Source organism: Aspergillus mulundensis, assembly GCF_003369625.1.
Source record: "Aspergillus mulundensis strain DSM 5745 chromosome Unknown scaffold_7, whole genome shotgun sequence".
In the NCBI taxonomy this organism is placed as follows: domain Eukaryota; kingdom Fungi; phylum Ascomycota; class Eurotiomycetes; order Eurotiales; family Aspergillaceae; genus Aspergillus; species Aspergillus mulundensis.
Genome location: NW_020797895.1, coordinates 1,626,989 through 1,640,783, shown reverse-complemented (window position 1 = coordinate 1,640,783; position 13,795 = coordinate 1,626,989). Strand labels below are relative to the sequence as shown.

The 13,795-nt window shown below is 35.0% G+C and overlaps 2 protein-coding genes across 2 annotated transcripts; both read right to left on the bottom strand.

Moving 5' to 3' along the window:
- Window positions 1–344: 344 nt before the first annotated feature.
- Window positions 345–2,805, bottom strand: DSM5745_07319 (uncharacterized protein; the record flags this gene model as incomplete). Its single annotated transcript, XM_026749335.1, has 4 exons — window positions 345–2,175; window positions 2,253–2,364; window positions 2,463–2,613; window positions 2,797–2,805. The coding sequence occupies 4 exons, from the start codon at window positions 2,803–2,805 to the stop codon at window positions 345–347; spliced, it is 2,103 nt and encodes a 700-aa protein (XP_026602425.1).
- A 339-nt stretch (window positions 2,806–3,144) lies between these two features.
- DSM5745_07318 (putative glutaminase) lies at window positions 3,145–5,116 on the bottom strand (the record flags this gene model as incomplete). The annotated part of the gene is made up of 2 exons (XM_026749334.1): window positions 3,145–4,865; window positions 4,915–5,116. The coding sequence occupies 2 exons, from the start codon at window positions 5,114–5,116 to the stop codon at window positions 3,145–3,147; spliced, it is 1,923 nt and encodes a 640-aa protein (XP_026602424.1).
- Window positions 5,117–13,795: the final 8,679 nt, after the last annotated feature.

Genomic DNA, 13,795 nt, shown 5'->3' with positions numbered 1-13,795 from the left:
AGGAAGGACTCCCGGGGTAAGTGCTGATGGCTAAGGCGACGCAAGATAAGGATGAACGCTTCTGTCTAATGGGGGAAGCCGGGGCACGAAGCAGAGGATCATCAAGGGGTTGTGGAGAGCAGGGCAGACCGAGATCAGGCATGAGTAAATAGTTTTATTACACAGGAGTGAAATTAAGCTACTGCAACCGTGAAGATCGGTTATACCACATGACAACATGGGCCGGATAAAGGTAAGAAAAACCAAAGCGGCCGAAGAAAAGGTGTAGATGACACTGAAGCGAAGAGGGAATACAAGGAACTAGAGAGGCAAAAATAGCAGGCTAATAGGTCAAAATCATGCCCTTAGGCGTCGCCAGACGCGGCTGGCTTGTCACCGATCGGTGTGGACGTTGATGGGGCGGATGAATCCGAGGGACCCTTGCTGAATCCGCCGCGACCACCTCGTCCTCCGCGTCCACGATCACCGCGGCCACGGCCGCCCCCTCGCCCGCCGAATCCTCGTCCACGTCCAGTCTCGCTATCGCTAGCACCGCCACTCTGGTACCCCCCGCGTTGTGATGTGGTGCTGCCTCCTCGGCTGCTGCTCTGCCATGTGCCGGCGTTCCCCCGGTGACCGCCACGGTCCTCGAAGAACTTGACGTTGGGCTTGCGTTGACCAGGAGGGCTAGATTTCTTGTTTTCGATGGGAAGGTGATCGAGGGCTGCTTTGGCATCCTCAACGCTTCCAAACGTGGCAACGTGGTTAAACTTGCCCCATTTCTCCACCTTCACCAGCTTAGCCTTATCCTCCTCACCGAAGAGATCACGTGCGGCTTGCTCACTATCGACGTTAGAAATGAAAAGGGCGTTGCTCTGTTTCCGCTCTGGCTTAGGAGCCGGAGACTCCCCTTGCTTGTCGCCATGTGTGGAGCCGTTGGCCTCAAGAGTAGCAGAAGATTCGGTTGATTCAACGGACTGAGAGACGGCTGGGGTTGTCGAGGGCTGTGGTGTCACGGATTTGGGGATGACGGGAGCAGGAGAAGTGCGGGCGGCAGCGGCGGGACCTTTGCCCGGTGCGGGCTGCTGAGCAGGCGCTGCTCGGGTGGGGATAGCCTGAGCTTGACCAAACTGAGGAGTGGCAACGTTGGGTCGGGCGGCATTGACGGGCGAGGGAACGTTGACGGGAGCGCTCGCCATCTGAGCAGGCTGAGGAGCTCCAGAGACTGGAGGCTTGCCGGTCCGGTGAGCAAAGTTAAATCCCTGAGCGCGCATTTCCGTGCCAATACGTCCAGACTCAACCTCGAGAACCAAGAATCCGAAAGCAGCATCCGCCAGGTTGAAATTCCACATGTTCTTGAAAGCACTCTCGTCTACCTGGCCAGTGCCAGGGTTGGTAGGCCCACCGAAGGGGTTCCCACCACTGGCCACGGATGGCATCTTGTCAACAACATTGAGTGCGTTTTCCAAGAGAGTCTTCTGAGCGTCGTTCTGAGAAATGGCGGACTCGACCTCACCTCGGACGGTTTCCCACACATCATTGAAAGAGGCCTTGGAGGCGGCCAGCTTGCCCCGGTAGTGGTCGAGCGAGGGGTTAACAGAGAACTCATTGTAGGACGAGCCGTAACGGAAGTGAAGTCCGGCTGAGATGGAGAAATCGGCCTTGAGGGTCACGGAAAGCTGGTTCAACATGCCCTCGCGAGCGGGTGAGGCGTGAGTAACAAAGAGACGAGTCTCCGACGGGTCGTAAACACGATTAGCAGTGTCGATCAGCTCACCCATCTGGAGCAGGGTTGTCCACATCGTTCCCTGGCCGCCCGCAATAGTTGTCTTGCCCTCTCCATTGTCAAACAGCTTGTGCATCACCACCGCACCACCCAGTCCGAGCAGACGGAGCTTAACTCCGCCAATGTCCAGCAACCGTGAGTTGGCCTCATCGATGATGTGTAGCTTATCAACCTTGTATTCACCGGAACGGAACTTCTCCAGTACCCTTACATCCTCGCAAGCACCCCAGACAGTGTATACGGGAACGTCGAGGGTCAGCCGCTTGTCCAGCAGCATGGAGAGCTCTGAAAGGGGTAGCTGGTCTGGTGTAAACCGCGATTTAATTGACTGCTGGGGAGGTGTCTGAGCGATCGCGCGTTTCACGCCCTCTGGCAGCAAAGGAGAGTACTGAGCAACATGCTTGAGAGTCCTGAAGAAATTCACAGAGTGTTAGGATCCAATCAATTCAACAAATGAAAGCCCGGAAGTCAGGTCCACTGTACTCACTTGTCTGCAATGCGGTCCAGCGAAGTGTCATCGTAAAAGCCGAAGTCACCGGTGTGGATAATGTAATCTGCGCGAGCCTGCCTGGCCAGCTCATTCAGAGACTTCAGGTTTCCTGTGGGCGGAAAAAGCAAAAAACAAACGCTCTGGTTAGCCCAGTCCATCTTGATTCCTCCCCAATGGGCATCGGAGGTATTTTCCGCAGCAACGTACCTCGCACATCTGCAATACACAGCACTCTTACTGGGCCATTTTGGATAATTCGTCCGTTGTTGGGGAGTAGAGGGGCGGCTCCAGGAACCGGACCAGAAGCACCGTTGGGGAGGGGATAGCCTTGCGGAGCGAAGTTGTGAGGGGGGCGGGGCTACAGCGACAGGCGGAATAGATTAGCATAGGGGTTCATAGTGTGTTGGAGCAGTATTGGCGCGCGCTCGAGCTGTCCGACGCGTGGGCATCTCAAGGTGGGAGAATGACGTTGAACAGCTAAGCTCCCACCTACGGGGTTGGGGGTGCTCGGGGGCGACAACAACAGAGGAGGCGGACTTACAGAAGCCATGGGGAGGATATGGGCAAAAGGTCGGTATAATGAGGGATAAGAGGACTGAAGAAGATGAAGAGCGACGAAGAAAAGAAGGAAGGGCGATTGAGACGAAAGTCAGCTGGTAGAGAGGAGCAACAGCAAAAAAGCGGCCAGCGGTTTGGAAGTCTGGAAGGAGCTGCTGCGATTATGTAAGCCCCAGGGGTCTACAACCTGGAACCTTTCTTCAACATCTACAGCTATCGACAAAAGCATTTGTTTGTAAAAACCAATATGTCCAAGACACTCTAACTAATGTGCAGCGAAATACAGCTTTGAGAAATTACATTTCACGTCGAGCCTGGCGACGGTCGATGTCTACAAATCTTCTCTCACTTCAGAGGTCTCGCCAGACGTCTTGCCCAATGCCTCCTCAAGCTTGCCTTCAATTGCAACTTGAAGAGATTTAGGTCCCTGTAATGCCATCAAAGCGAAATGGCCACCAACGGTCGGTCGCGCGCGGCACAAAACAGGAACTCCAGGCTCATGCCCCTGTGCTGATGTGGCGATATAGCGATCGGAGAACGGCCAGTTGTGCTTACCATTGGACACAAACGCCCAGAGATCGTCGATAAACTCAAAGCGAGTGGTTGTATTGGCAAAGGTGCCTGCCAGCCACATGTTCCAGTCAGACTTGGCCCAGTCCTGTCGGCTATCCAGCGGAACGCCATACTCTCCCCGGACGCTTTTGAAGAACGTATTTCCCATCTGGTATGCTTCCTGGGGAAACGTTTCCAGTTTAAACAATACATCTGGGTATAGGTTGTATGGAGTTTTCCAGGAGGTAGGCTTATTGGGATATTGCAGGACGAAGTGAGTCTTTGCCTCATCCGTCCCAAGCCCTTGGTTGAAGAAGAGGTTCGCACGTTCTTCGCCTATCCTCGAATACTCGCGGAACCCGCTTAGTTCACCAAATGCCTTGAGCCCGACCGCTGCCTTTATCGCGAGGTTTGTTTCGTTGGCGAGAGGACCGGCGGCATCATTGGAGGACAGCTGCAACTCGATGTCGATGCTGTTCTCAACCAAGTAGTCTGCATACTTCTTCAGAATGTCGATGTATTGGGCGACCCATGCTTCGTCTCCCGTTGCCCTTAAGTATGCCAAAACAAGGACCATTAAATTCCCGCACTCCTCAATAGGCATTGGCTCCGCTTTCTGGTCATCATGTCCAATGGCATTTGGATAGTGCGTGCCCATGTCGTGGATGGTATATGGCAGCTGCCAACGTCCAGCCGCAAGATAACGCATCATCGGTTCCAGCAGGAGGCGGATATAGTCCGGGTCCATAACGTAATAGATTGGAAATGCAGGCATGATAACGTCAACAGTGTTAATATTACCATTGCTAGACAGCTCCTTGACAAAGGCCAGTACGTCGTTTGTATCGAGTGAGTCGTCAGCAATGGTAAGGTCAATCCCACCCCAAGCCTGACGGGCCGAAAGCGTGACAATATCGGCGTACTTGCTACCCCCTGCTAGAGTTGCCTGAGCGGCCATCTCAACGTCGACAACCTTTGATTCAACTACCGCAGCTGGGTAGTCCTCGAAAAAGTGAGATAGCGCTTTGTATGTGTCGGGGTAACGGGCCCTATAGTACCCTGTGTACGGCTTTCCGAGGTAGTTGATAGCCTCTTTTCTCACGTAGCCAACTGCAAAACTTACTGATTCCTCGCTACTAACAATTCCAAGGTCATGAGAGAGCGCAACAACCCCGCCAGGAACCCAGGGCTCGTCGCTCGTGGCTAGCTTGCCATTGTTTACGAATTGAGAGTGCACGTCTCCGCGCCGAGCCGAGGAAAAGGAGAGCTTGGACTTGGGAGTCTGAACAGACGAGAGAACTGCTTCTCCCCAAGTAGCCATGTCACTGTTCTCTGCATAGCGAATCGCATCCTTGATTTTAAGAGCATAGGCTAGGGTGTCTCCTTCTCGACGAAAATCGCAGACAGTGTTCTGCGCTTCGCCGGTCCATCTTCCATCAATACTCGTATATATCTGAACATTGTTCGCATCGGCCCCGGAGACATTGACCGTCAAATAGCCTGCATCTGGATTAGTTGTGTTGCTTTAACTTGAAGCAAATAACCTTACTGAACGGAAGAGACTGCCGTAAGTAGTTGGACGGGGATATCGGAGAGAAGAAGTCTAACGTAAAATCCACTGGACCGGCAGCAAGCTTAAAAACTGAGTGAGTGGCAGTATACTCGGCTGTGCGGACGACGGCAGGACGGATCTTGTCCCCGGGATTCGTGATGCCCATCAAGCTGTATGTCTGGTTGTCAACGCGAGCCATTATGGACCAGCTCAGATTCTGTCCGGCCCAAAACTGCGGCTCCGCATATGGTAAGTCCTTGACTTGGTCGCTGGGCATCCATGTTGATAGATAGGGGTTCCTGACGGCTAAGGGATACGATGGAGGCCGTGTGAAGGCAGAGGTTTTTCTGAAGTGAAAGATGATGATATTCCTAGGATCTCGACGATCGAGCTAGCTAAGGATGTTCCTCTACCGCCTAGCTTACATAATACCGGCAGAAAACCGTCATGTTAATAGTGCCGGGAAACAAAGAAGTTTATGTCCTTGTAGACCACGATGCATAGGAGTAGATAGGAAAAGCGTGAAATAGAAATAGAAAAGGTAGGAAGAACATGAAATTTTACTGCAAAGTCTTGTTCTGCGTATAAATTTACTTAGCATGCTTAAAGTTATATTTAGTAATAAGGTTTTTATAATTTATGTTATTAGTTTATACCCACTTATTATAGTTAGCGAAATATTTAAAATAGCATATAAGGTATTTAATATAAGAAGTTTATAAATAGCCGTATTTATAAATATAATAATTAAGTAATTTTTTAACTTTATAAAAGTTATTAAAATTAATATTTTTAATAACTATAGGCAGAGCGGGATAGTAATAATTTTATAAATTTTTTTTAAATAAAGCAGGTTTAAGCTGCATTATAAATATTATAAAATATATTTTTTAATTAGGTGGTAAACCTTTTAGGCGGTATACCATGCGCCTAATATATTTTTTAACTTTAAAAAAACTAGTAAATTATTTAGTAAACTTAGGTAAAAAATAAGTAGGTACTAGCAAAGTATATTTATAATATAAATATAAATAAATAAGCTAGCTAATAATAAACTTAATAAGCTTATATTTTTAATTATAGGCAACCTTTATATAAATAGTAATAAAGTTTAATACTTTTTTAATATTAAAGCACGTAAAAAAGTCCTAATTTTACTAGAAAACTTTTTGCAAGATATTTTAGGGTAAATATAGGTTAATATTAAATAAGAGCTTGTATAATATAGAGTTTATAATTTATAAGTAGGTAAAATTTACTATAAAAATTATAGCTAGTAAAATTACTAGTTATAAAAAGCCTTAGGTTACTATATAATAAATTATTACTTTTACTTTTTATATTATTTTTTTAAAAAAACTATTTATTTATAGGTAAGCTGCGGTGGCGTAGTGCCATATTATATTAAGGGTAAGTTTAGTAAATATTTTTTACTAAAAGAAGGACAAGAACTTTAAATCTTAGTTAAAGATAAAGCACCTTGGAATACCCTAGTTATAAGCTTAGTAATATTTTATAAAGGTAAAACCTTATTTTTAAGTTATTTATATAAAACATTTTAAAAGGAGGCCAAGGTGCTTGGTAAACTTATTTACTATAATAAGTAAAATATTAAAATAAATAGTATTTTTTTTAGGTGTAGGAATAGCTTTAGCATGTTTATTAGGTATAAATTAGTAGTAGGGTAGTCCTATAATAAAATTTATAGTAATTATATTAAATAACATGGCTGCTATTCCTATAGGTTATAAAAAATTAAAAGGTTTATAGTACTTAATAATATTCTTAAAATAGGATAAATAGTAAGTAATATAGTTTTAAAAAAGTATTTAACCTTTATATAGCATAATTTTATAAAAAGCCTGCTAATAAAAATCTAGGCCTTAATATTCACGCTTGTTATAAATTATATAAAATACCTTTATAAAAAGTAACTAAAGAATGTATAGCCATGGTTTTATAAGTAGGGTAGGCGTGTTATTAATATTTACTATTTTTTAATATTTTATATAAAGTATGCTATTTTTATTTAGCAAATATGGCAGGGCATTAGTTTAGTTATTTTTTATAGCTTTAAGAATTGCTAAAATATAAAAATTATTTTTATACTTATTTTTTAGGCGTTGCCAGAAGCTCTTTAAAATAAATAAAAAAAATAGTATATAGTTATTATTAGTACTTGCTTTGGCCGGCAAAGCAGCAAGCAAATTATTTAAATTTATAAAACTTTTTAGTGCAGGAGTTTTGCAAGGTAATTAAAAAAGCATGTTTAAAATAATATTAGCTTTGCCTGGCTTATAAAAAAGGTTTAGCTTAAATTATTAAATAAACATGCTAGCTTAAACCAGGCATAAGTTTAAATTTTTAATAGTTATAGTATTTAGCAAAGTTTGCTTAAATATATTAATAATAAAGGTATAATTAATATAAACTATCACATGTTTTACTACTTTTATAAGGTAATAAACTTTTTTAATTATTTAAACCAGGTAGGAAACTTCTAGTTTTATTAACTAGTAAAAAAGCTTAGCTTTAATTAAAATATAAAAAAAAAAAGCACTAGCTTCACGCGAGTTTGTAAAAAGGGAACCTTTAAATTATTATAATAAAAAGCAGGGTTAATATAATATATTATAAAGCTATGGCCTAGCTTAAAGGCGTTTAAGTTTATATAAAGTATAACTTTTAGGTTAAAATAGTAAAGAAACTATAGTTTTTGGAACTTATTTTAAATATTTTTAAAAATATAAAGTTTTTTAAAAATAGGAATATTTAGTAGTATATAAAAGGCGTAGTCCTTATAAAGTTGGCCTTTTTTTAATACAGGCTTAAAAAGATTTATTTTTCTTAGTTATAGGGGATTAATTTGCTTGGTGTATTTTAAAATTGCGTGCCTAAACCAGCTAGTTAGGCCTATATAATATTTTAAGTAGTAAAAAGTATAAGAAAACTTTAGGGCTAGAATAGCTTTAATTTTTTTTACTAGTATTATAAGGCCAAGCGCGTTAACTTGCTATTTAAAAAGTTATATTAATAAAAATCCTAAAAATTTTTTTAAAGGCTTTAGTTTTATATTTATATACTTAAGTCTTTAAAAAATAAGCAAAAAATATTAAAAATATTTTTTAAAAAATTAAAATATAACTATAATATTATTAATATATACACGGTAAAATTCTTGGTATTTAGCTAATAATAAATTTATTTATTACTAAAGGTAGGGGACCAAGTTAATAAATCCTATAATAGTTATATAAAATATTTTTTGGCCTTAATAAAAAACTATTACTAAATAATTTTTATGCTCCTGTTTAACTAGTTATTAATAAAAAAATTTAGCTATGTTAATAATAGAAATATGCGTGTATTTTTAAACAAGGCTAACTATTTTAAATTATAAAGAAATTAAATAAATATTAGGTTTGGCTTTTTAATTTACTACTTAAAGGTTAATAATAACATGTTTTTTTTATTTTTTTAGGCTATTTTAGTTAACTACAGTCCGCTATATTATAAAAACAAGAAATTTTATTAAAGTATGTTTAATATATTATTTTAGTTTCCCTAATTATAATAATAAATTAAATATAGCATTAATAACTTTTTAGTTAATAAAAAAAACTTAATATATATAAGCTTTAGGTAAGTAATATTACTAACCTTTATATATAAGAATAGGTATTTAATAGCTTTTTAATAAATTTATTATACCTATATTTATGCCTTTGGGGTTTACCTATATATTAAATTTTTTTATAAGTACTTAATAACGTGAAAGTTCCTTAGAATCCTGGTAGTAAATTATAACTTTATTAGGTAATAGTCTCGCGTGTTTTAAAAGCACTTTTTACTAGTTAAGTAACTTAAAAAGCTATAAGTATTTAATTTTGTTTAATAATATATGCAGCGCGGATATAAATAAAGTAGGAATAATATATTTTATAGGGTTTTTTTTTTATAAGTATAACTTTATAACTTTTTTGTGAGATTGCTTTATATATTACTAATAACCTTAATTATTTAATTTACTAATATTAAGGTTGGCTCTTTAATAAAACTTAATAAAGGTTAGGTTTTTTTCCGGCCGGTAGCCATTCTTAAAAGGGGAAAATTTATTAACTAAGTAAAATTTTAGGTATTTTTTAAGATTTAATATATAGAAGTATATAAAATATTTAAAAAAGTTTTTAACTACTAGTAGCAAGCAAGGAAAATTAGTTTTAATATTTTATTTAAGGCCTTAATAAATAAGAATTTATAATTAATAAGGTGCGCATATAGTAAAGGTTTATTATTTAATAGTTTAAATAGTATATTACGCTTGGGTAGTAACTTTTCTTTAATTTAAATTAAAACGCGAACTTTAGAATATGCTAAAATAAGTATAGTATAAAAAATAAATATAAAAGTGCTTAGTAATTACTTACCCTTAAGTAAAACTTAATAAGCTATAAGAATTTTTAGGCCTTTGCAAGATCTTATAAATACTATTAAATAATTATTAAATAACATAATATTTTTACCTGCTAAGGTTTTTATGCCTAGTAAGAAATTAACACTAGTGTTAGGAATTAAGAAAGTAGTAATAAAGAACTTTATAAATAAATTACTAAATACTAAGCTAGGAAGATATATATTAAATTTAGCGCAAGTATTTAAAGGTGTTTTAGTATAAAAACTATTTATATAAATTTTCTACTTGGCGGGGATGATTTTAACTCTTGGGATATTTTATAAAAAAGTCTTGTTATTAATAAACTAGGAATATTTAGTATTAAAAATAACCTTTATATAATAAGTAATAATATTTAAACTAGTTAAAACTATAGTACTATAGTAGGTTTATAGCAAAAAGGTATTACAAGGTTTTTAATTAAATTTAATAATTTACGCTATAGCTAGATTAATAGTTAGTATAACATGTAAAATATTAATTTTTTTATTTAACATGCTTTTAGTAAAATAATAGTATTTAAAAAAAGTTTTTAGGTGTTTATGCAAGGTATTATTTAATAAAAAACCTACTTAATAACCTTGGCAAGTAACTATCTTAAACTATTAATAATAGGTATTTATAAAACTAGTACTAATATTAGGTTTAAAGTTTAATTTTAAGGCTTTATAATTATTTTACTTGCTAAATATTACAGGGCTTTAATAATAATTAAGGGCAGGGATATTTTATATACTATAATATATAAAGGGATTAATTTTTAGAGGGGCAGGGTAAGCAAAGTTACTAAAGTACGCGTTTTAATTATATTATAGGTTAATATTTTAGTAAAAAGTATTTTAATTAAAATTTTACTAGTTTTGCTGGTTTTGCTGGTTAACACCTAGTAAAGTATTTATATTAATAGTATAAGCCTGTAAATAATTTACTAAATTATTTTAGTTTTATAAGCAATGGTTTAAGAAATTACCTAATTCTTAGTTTTTATTTTAAAAGTTTATAAACTAACACTGCTAGCTATAATTTTACTACTAGCTATAGTTTTACTACTAGCTATATAATAAATAATTTTAGTTTAGCGCTAGGTAGTTCTAGCTATTATTATAAGGGCGCGGGGTGTATACTAAACAGCCTTAGTAATTATAGCCACCACGCGCAGTGTCATCGGGAGATGCTTCGAAAGAGGATTCATTAATTCATTGATGGTTCTCTGAAGGCTAACTATGTTCTTAATGAAGGAAAGGGGTTAGGGCGGTGCCCAATGGCAGTATTAAATACTATTAGGGTGGCTAACCTTAATAAGTCCCCCTTATAAAAAGGCGGACGCCCTTGTTTATTAATAAAAAAGAAATAGCTTAGTGGCTTAAGCAAATACTATAAAAATAAAAAAAACGCGAGAGCTTTTTAAGTTTAAAAAAAATAGCTATTATAAAAATAAAATAAACGCAAGAGCTTTTTAAGTTTAGTTAACCTAGTAATATTAAAGTAATTAAAATAAAAAAAGCTTCAAGAGCTATAAAAGTAAAAATAAAAAAAATATTCTAATTAAAAGGTGGTAATTTACTTAATAAAAAAGGTAATAAATAAGAAGTAAAGGCTTGGTATTAAGTTTAATCTTGTTTTAACCTTTTTAATATTAAATATAGTGTATTTATAAAAACCTCTAGGACCTAATTTTTTATTTAATAAGCTATATTAATAGTAATATATCTTTGGGCCTTTAGTAAAGCTTGTATTTATACTTTTAAAAAAACTTGCATGGTCTTATAAATAACAGGGTATTTTTTTTTAATATGTTTAATACTATATTATAGCTAATTAATAATAAATTAAGGTTACTGGCTAAAGTACGGGCCAAGGATAATAGGGTTCCAAGTAATATTTACTAGAGTAAGAATAATAAAATTAAATAAATAGTAAAGGTTTTATTACTAATAAAATATTTATTAAAAGTAGAACTAGTATTCACACTTTCTTAAAGGTGTTAAGTAAAAGTATTTACCTTTGCTAATATTACAGGGCCAGCAGGGTTTTTAGTTAGCTTTAGTAGCCTACTAGTAGTGGGGTCTAGATTTATAATAAGAGCGGCTGTAGTTCCTAAGGTTTTAAGGGATACCTAAAAAACTACTAGTTTATTAACTAGTTTTTTGCTTGCAGTGGGAGTTAGCTTATTAAATTTAGTAAAAATAAAATTTAGCGCTTTGTTAAGCCTTTACTTTTTTTTTTAAATTATTAATACTATTATTATTAGGATAGTAGAAGGGATTAGTACATTTTTTTATTATTTTATAGGCTAATTTTGCACGGATAATTATGGTCTACTAAAAATTATAAAGCCTGGTTTTAGTTATTATAGGCGGAAACTTTGGCTTTATTACAAGCCTAAACCAAGCATGCTAGCTAGCTTATATAAAGGGCTAATAGCTTTATCTTACAGGGTAAAAAAATTTAATATAGGTACTTAAGGGCTAATAACTTTGTTTTACAGGGTAAAAAAATTTAATATAGGCGCTTAAAGGGCAAAAGGATTTAATAATTTTTAACTACTAGTAAATAACATGTTAATAGTTTTTTTTTACTTGTTAGTAAACAAAGGGGCAACAGGGTTATCTTAAGGGGTAATAAGGTTTAATAATTTTTAATTATTAGTAAATAACCAAGGGCTAACAGGCTTATTTTTATTACTAACTATGGTAGCTTTAACTTAGTTACTAGTTAAAAAAGCTTTAGCCTGTATTTTTTTTATAGCAAGGGGAACAGGTTTGCCTGGTATCTTTTTTTTTAAATTAGCTACCCTGCGCAGCTTTATTTAAGCTATTAATAACCTTTTTTTTTTTTAAAAATAGTTTAAACGGCCTGGTGCTTTTACCTTTTAAGCAGCCTTAGGTAGACTATTAGTACGCAAGCTACTAGTCTTTAATTAAGTTACTTTATTAATATTTTTAAAGTTATTTTTATTAGCATCTAGGTTAAAAAAAATATTATTAAATTTATTAAAGTTCTTGTTAAAGTCCTTTTCCTTATTAAAGTTATTAAAGTCCTTTATATTAGTATTATTCTTTAACTTTGTTATAGTTAGCTTGGACTAGTTAATTAATTCTAACTTTAAATCCTTATTTATGCGTAATATTAGGGCACCTTTAATAATTAATCTTAATTTTTAATACTTTTTTATTTTCCTAGTTTTTATTACCGGGAGGTTTTAGTTTATTATAACTTAAAGTTAATAGGCCCTTATCCCTGCTATGTTAAGGCCCTTAAGTATTAATAAAAGGTGTGTTTTTAATTATAAATTTACTAAATTTTAGTTTACTGTTTAATAAAAGCCGTGGGTAGCAAAATTATTAAAAAATAATAAATATAAATAGCTTCCTCCCGCCGCCTAAATAAACTTATTTTAATTTATTTTTTTTATTACCCATGTTACTAGGCCTTTTTTTAGGGGAATAATATAAATAAAAATATCCAGGATATAGTAACTTATAATAATAATTAAAAATAATAATTAAGTACTATTTGCTTTAGTAATCTTAACAAGGTGTAATTTTAGCCTAGTAATAAAGCTAAATATAAAATTTAAGTTTAATATACCTAGTAAAACTATGTTTTTTAATTTTTATGCTTTAGTAAATACTAAGTTTTTATTATATAAAACTATTTATTTATAATATACAGGGAACTAGTACTTCCTGTATATATAAATTTATATAATTAGGTTAATTAGCACTTTTTTTGCTTTAAAATCCCTATTAAAATTAAAATTATATAGGTATTTCTTATACCTAAATAATTTATTTATTATGTGGATAATAAAAAATGCTTTAAGGTTTAAAACACGCGTCCCTTTTAAAAAAAAGTTATAGATTTTAGGATTTTTAACTAGCCTATTTAATATAATTAAAAGCTTTCTTCCTACCTTTAGGTTATTTAAATTTATCTTGCTATTTACTACCCGTGTTCACGGGCAGTTATAGTTATTACTATTATTATTATATATTTAATATATTAGAAAGTAATTATAATAATTATATTACTTTTAGCAATATTTTACACAGCCTTCTTTATTTCTTTCCTATTTCTTATTTTTTTTATTAATAATATTAGCGTAATCCTGTTTCTAGATTACTCTAAGTTCTTTTATTTTTAGTAAAAGTAAGGAGAGAGCTTATTTAACAAAGGGGACAAGTTATGTTGCTTACTAAAGTAAGGATTAGGAGGCTTTGTTTAAGAGAGACATAAGCTAATAAGGAGTGTGTTGCTCACTGAAGTGAGGCCTTGCTTAAATGCCTGGCTTTAAGGATTGCTTAAGGGACAGAGATTTACTTGCTAAAACAAGGAGAAAAGTCGCTTGCTGGGATAAGAAAATAAAAATAAATTAAATAATAAAATAAAAAAACTTTAATAAGAGGGTTAATTAAAGAAAAA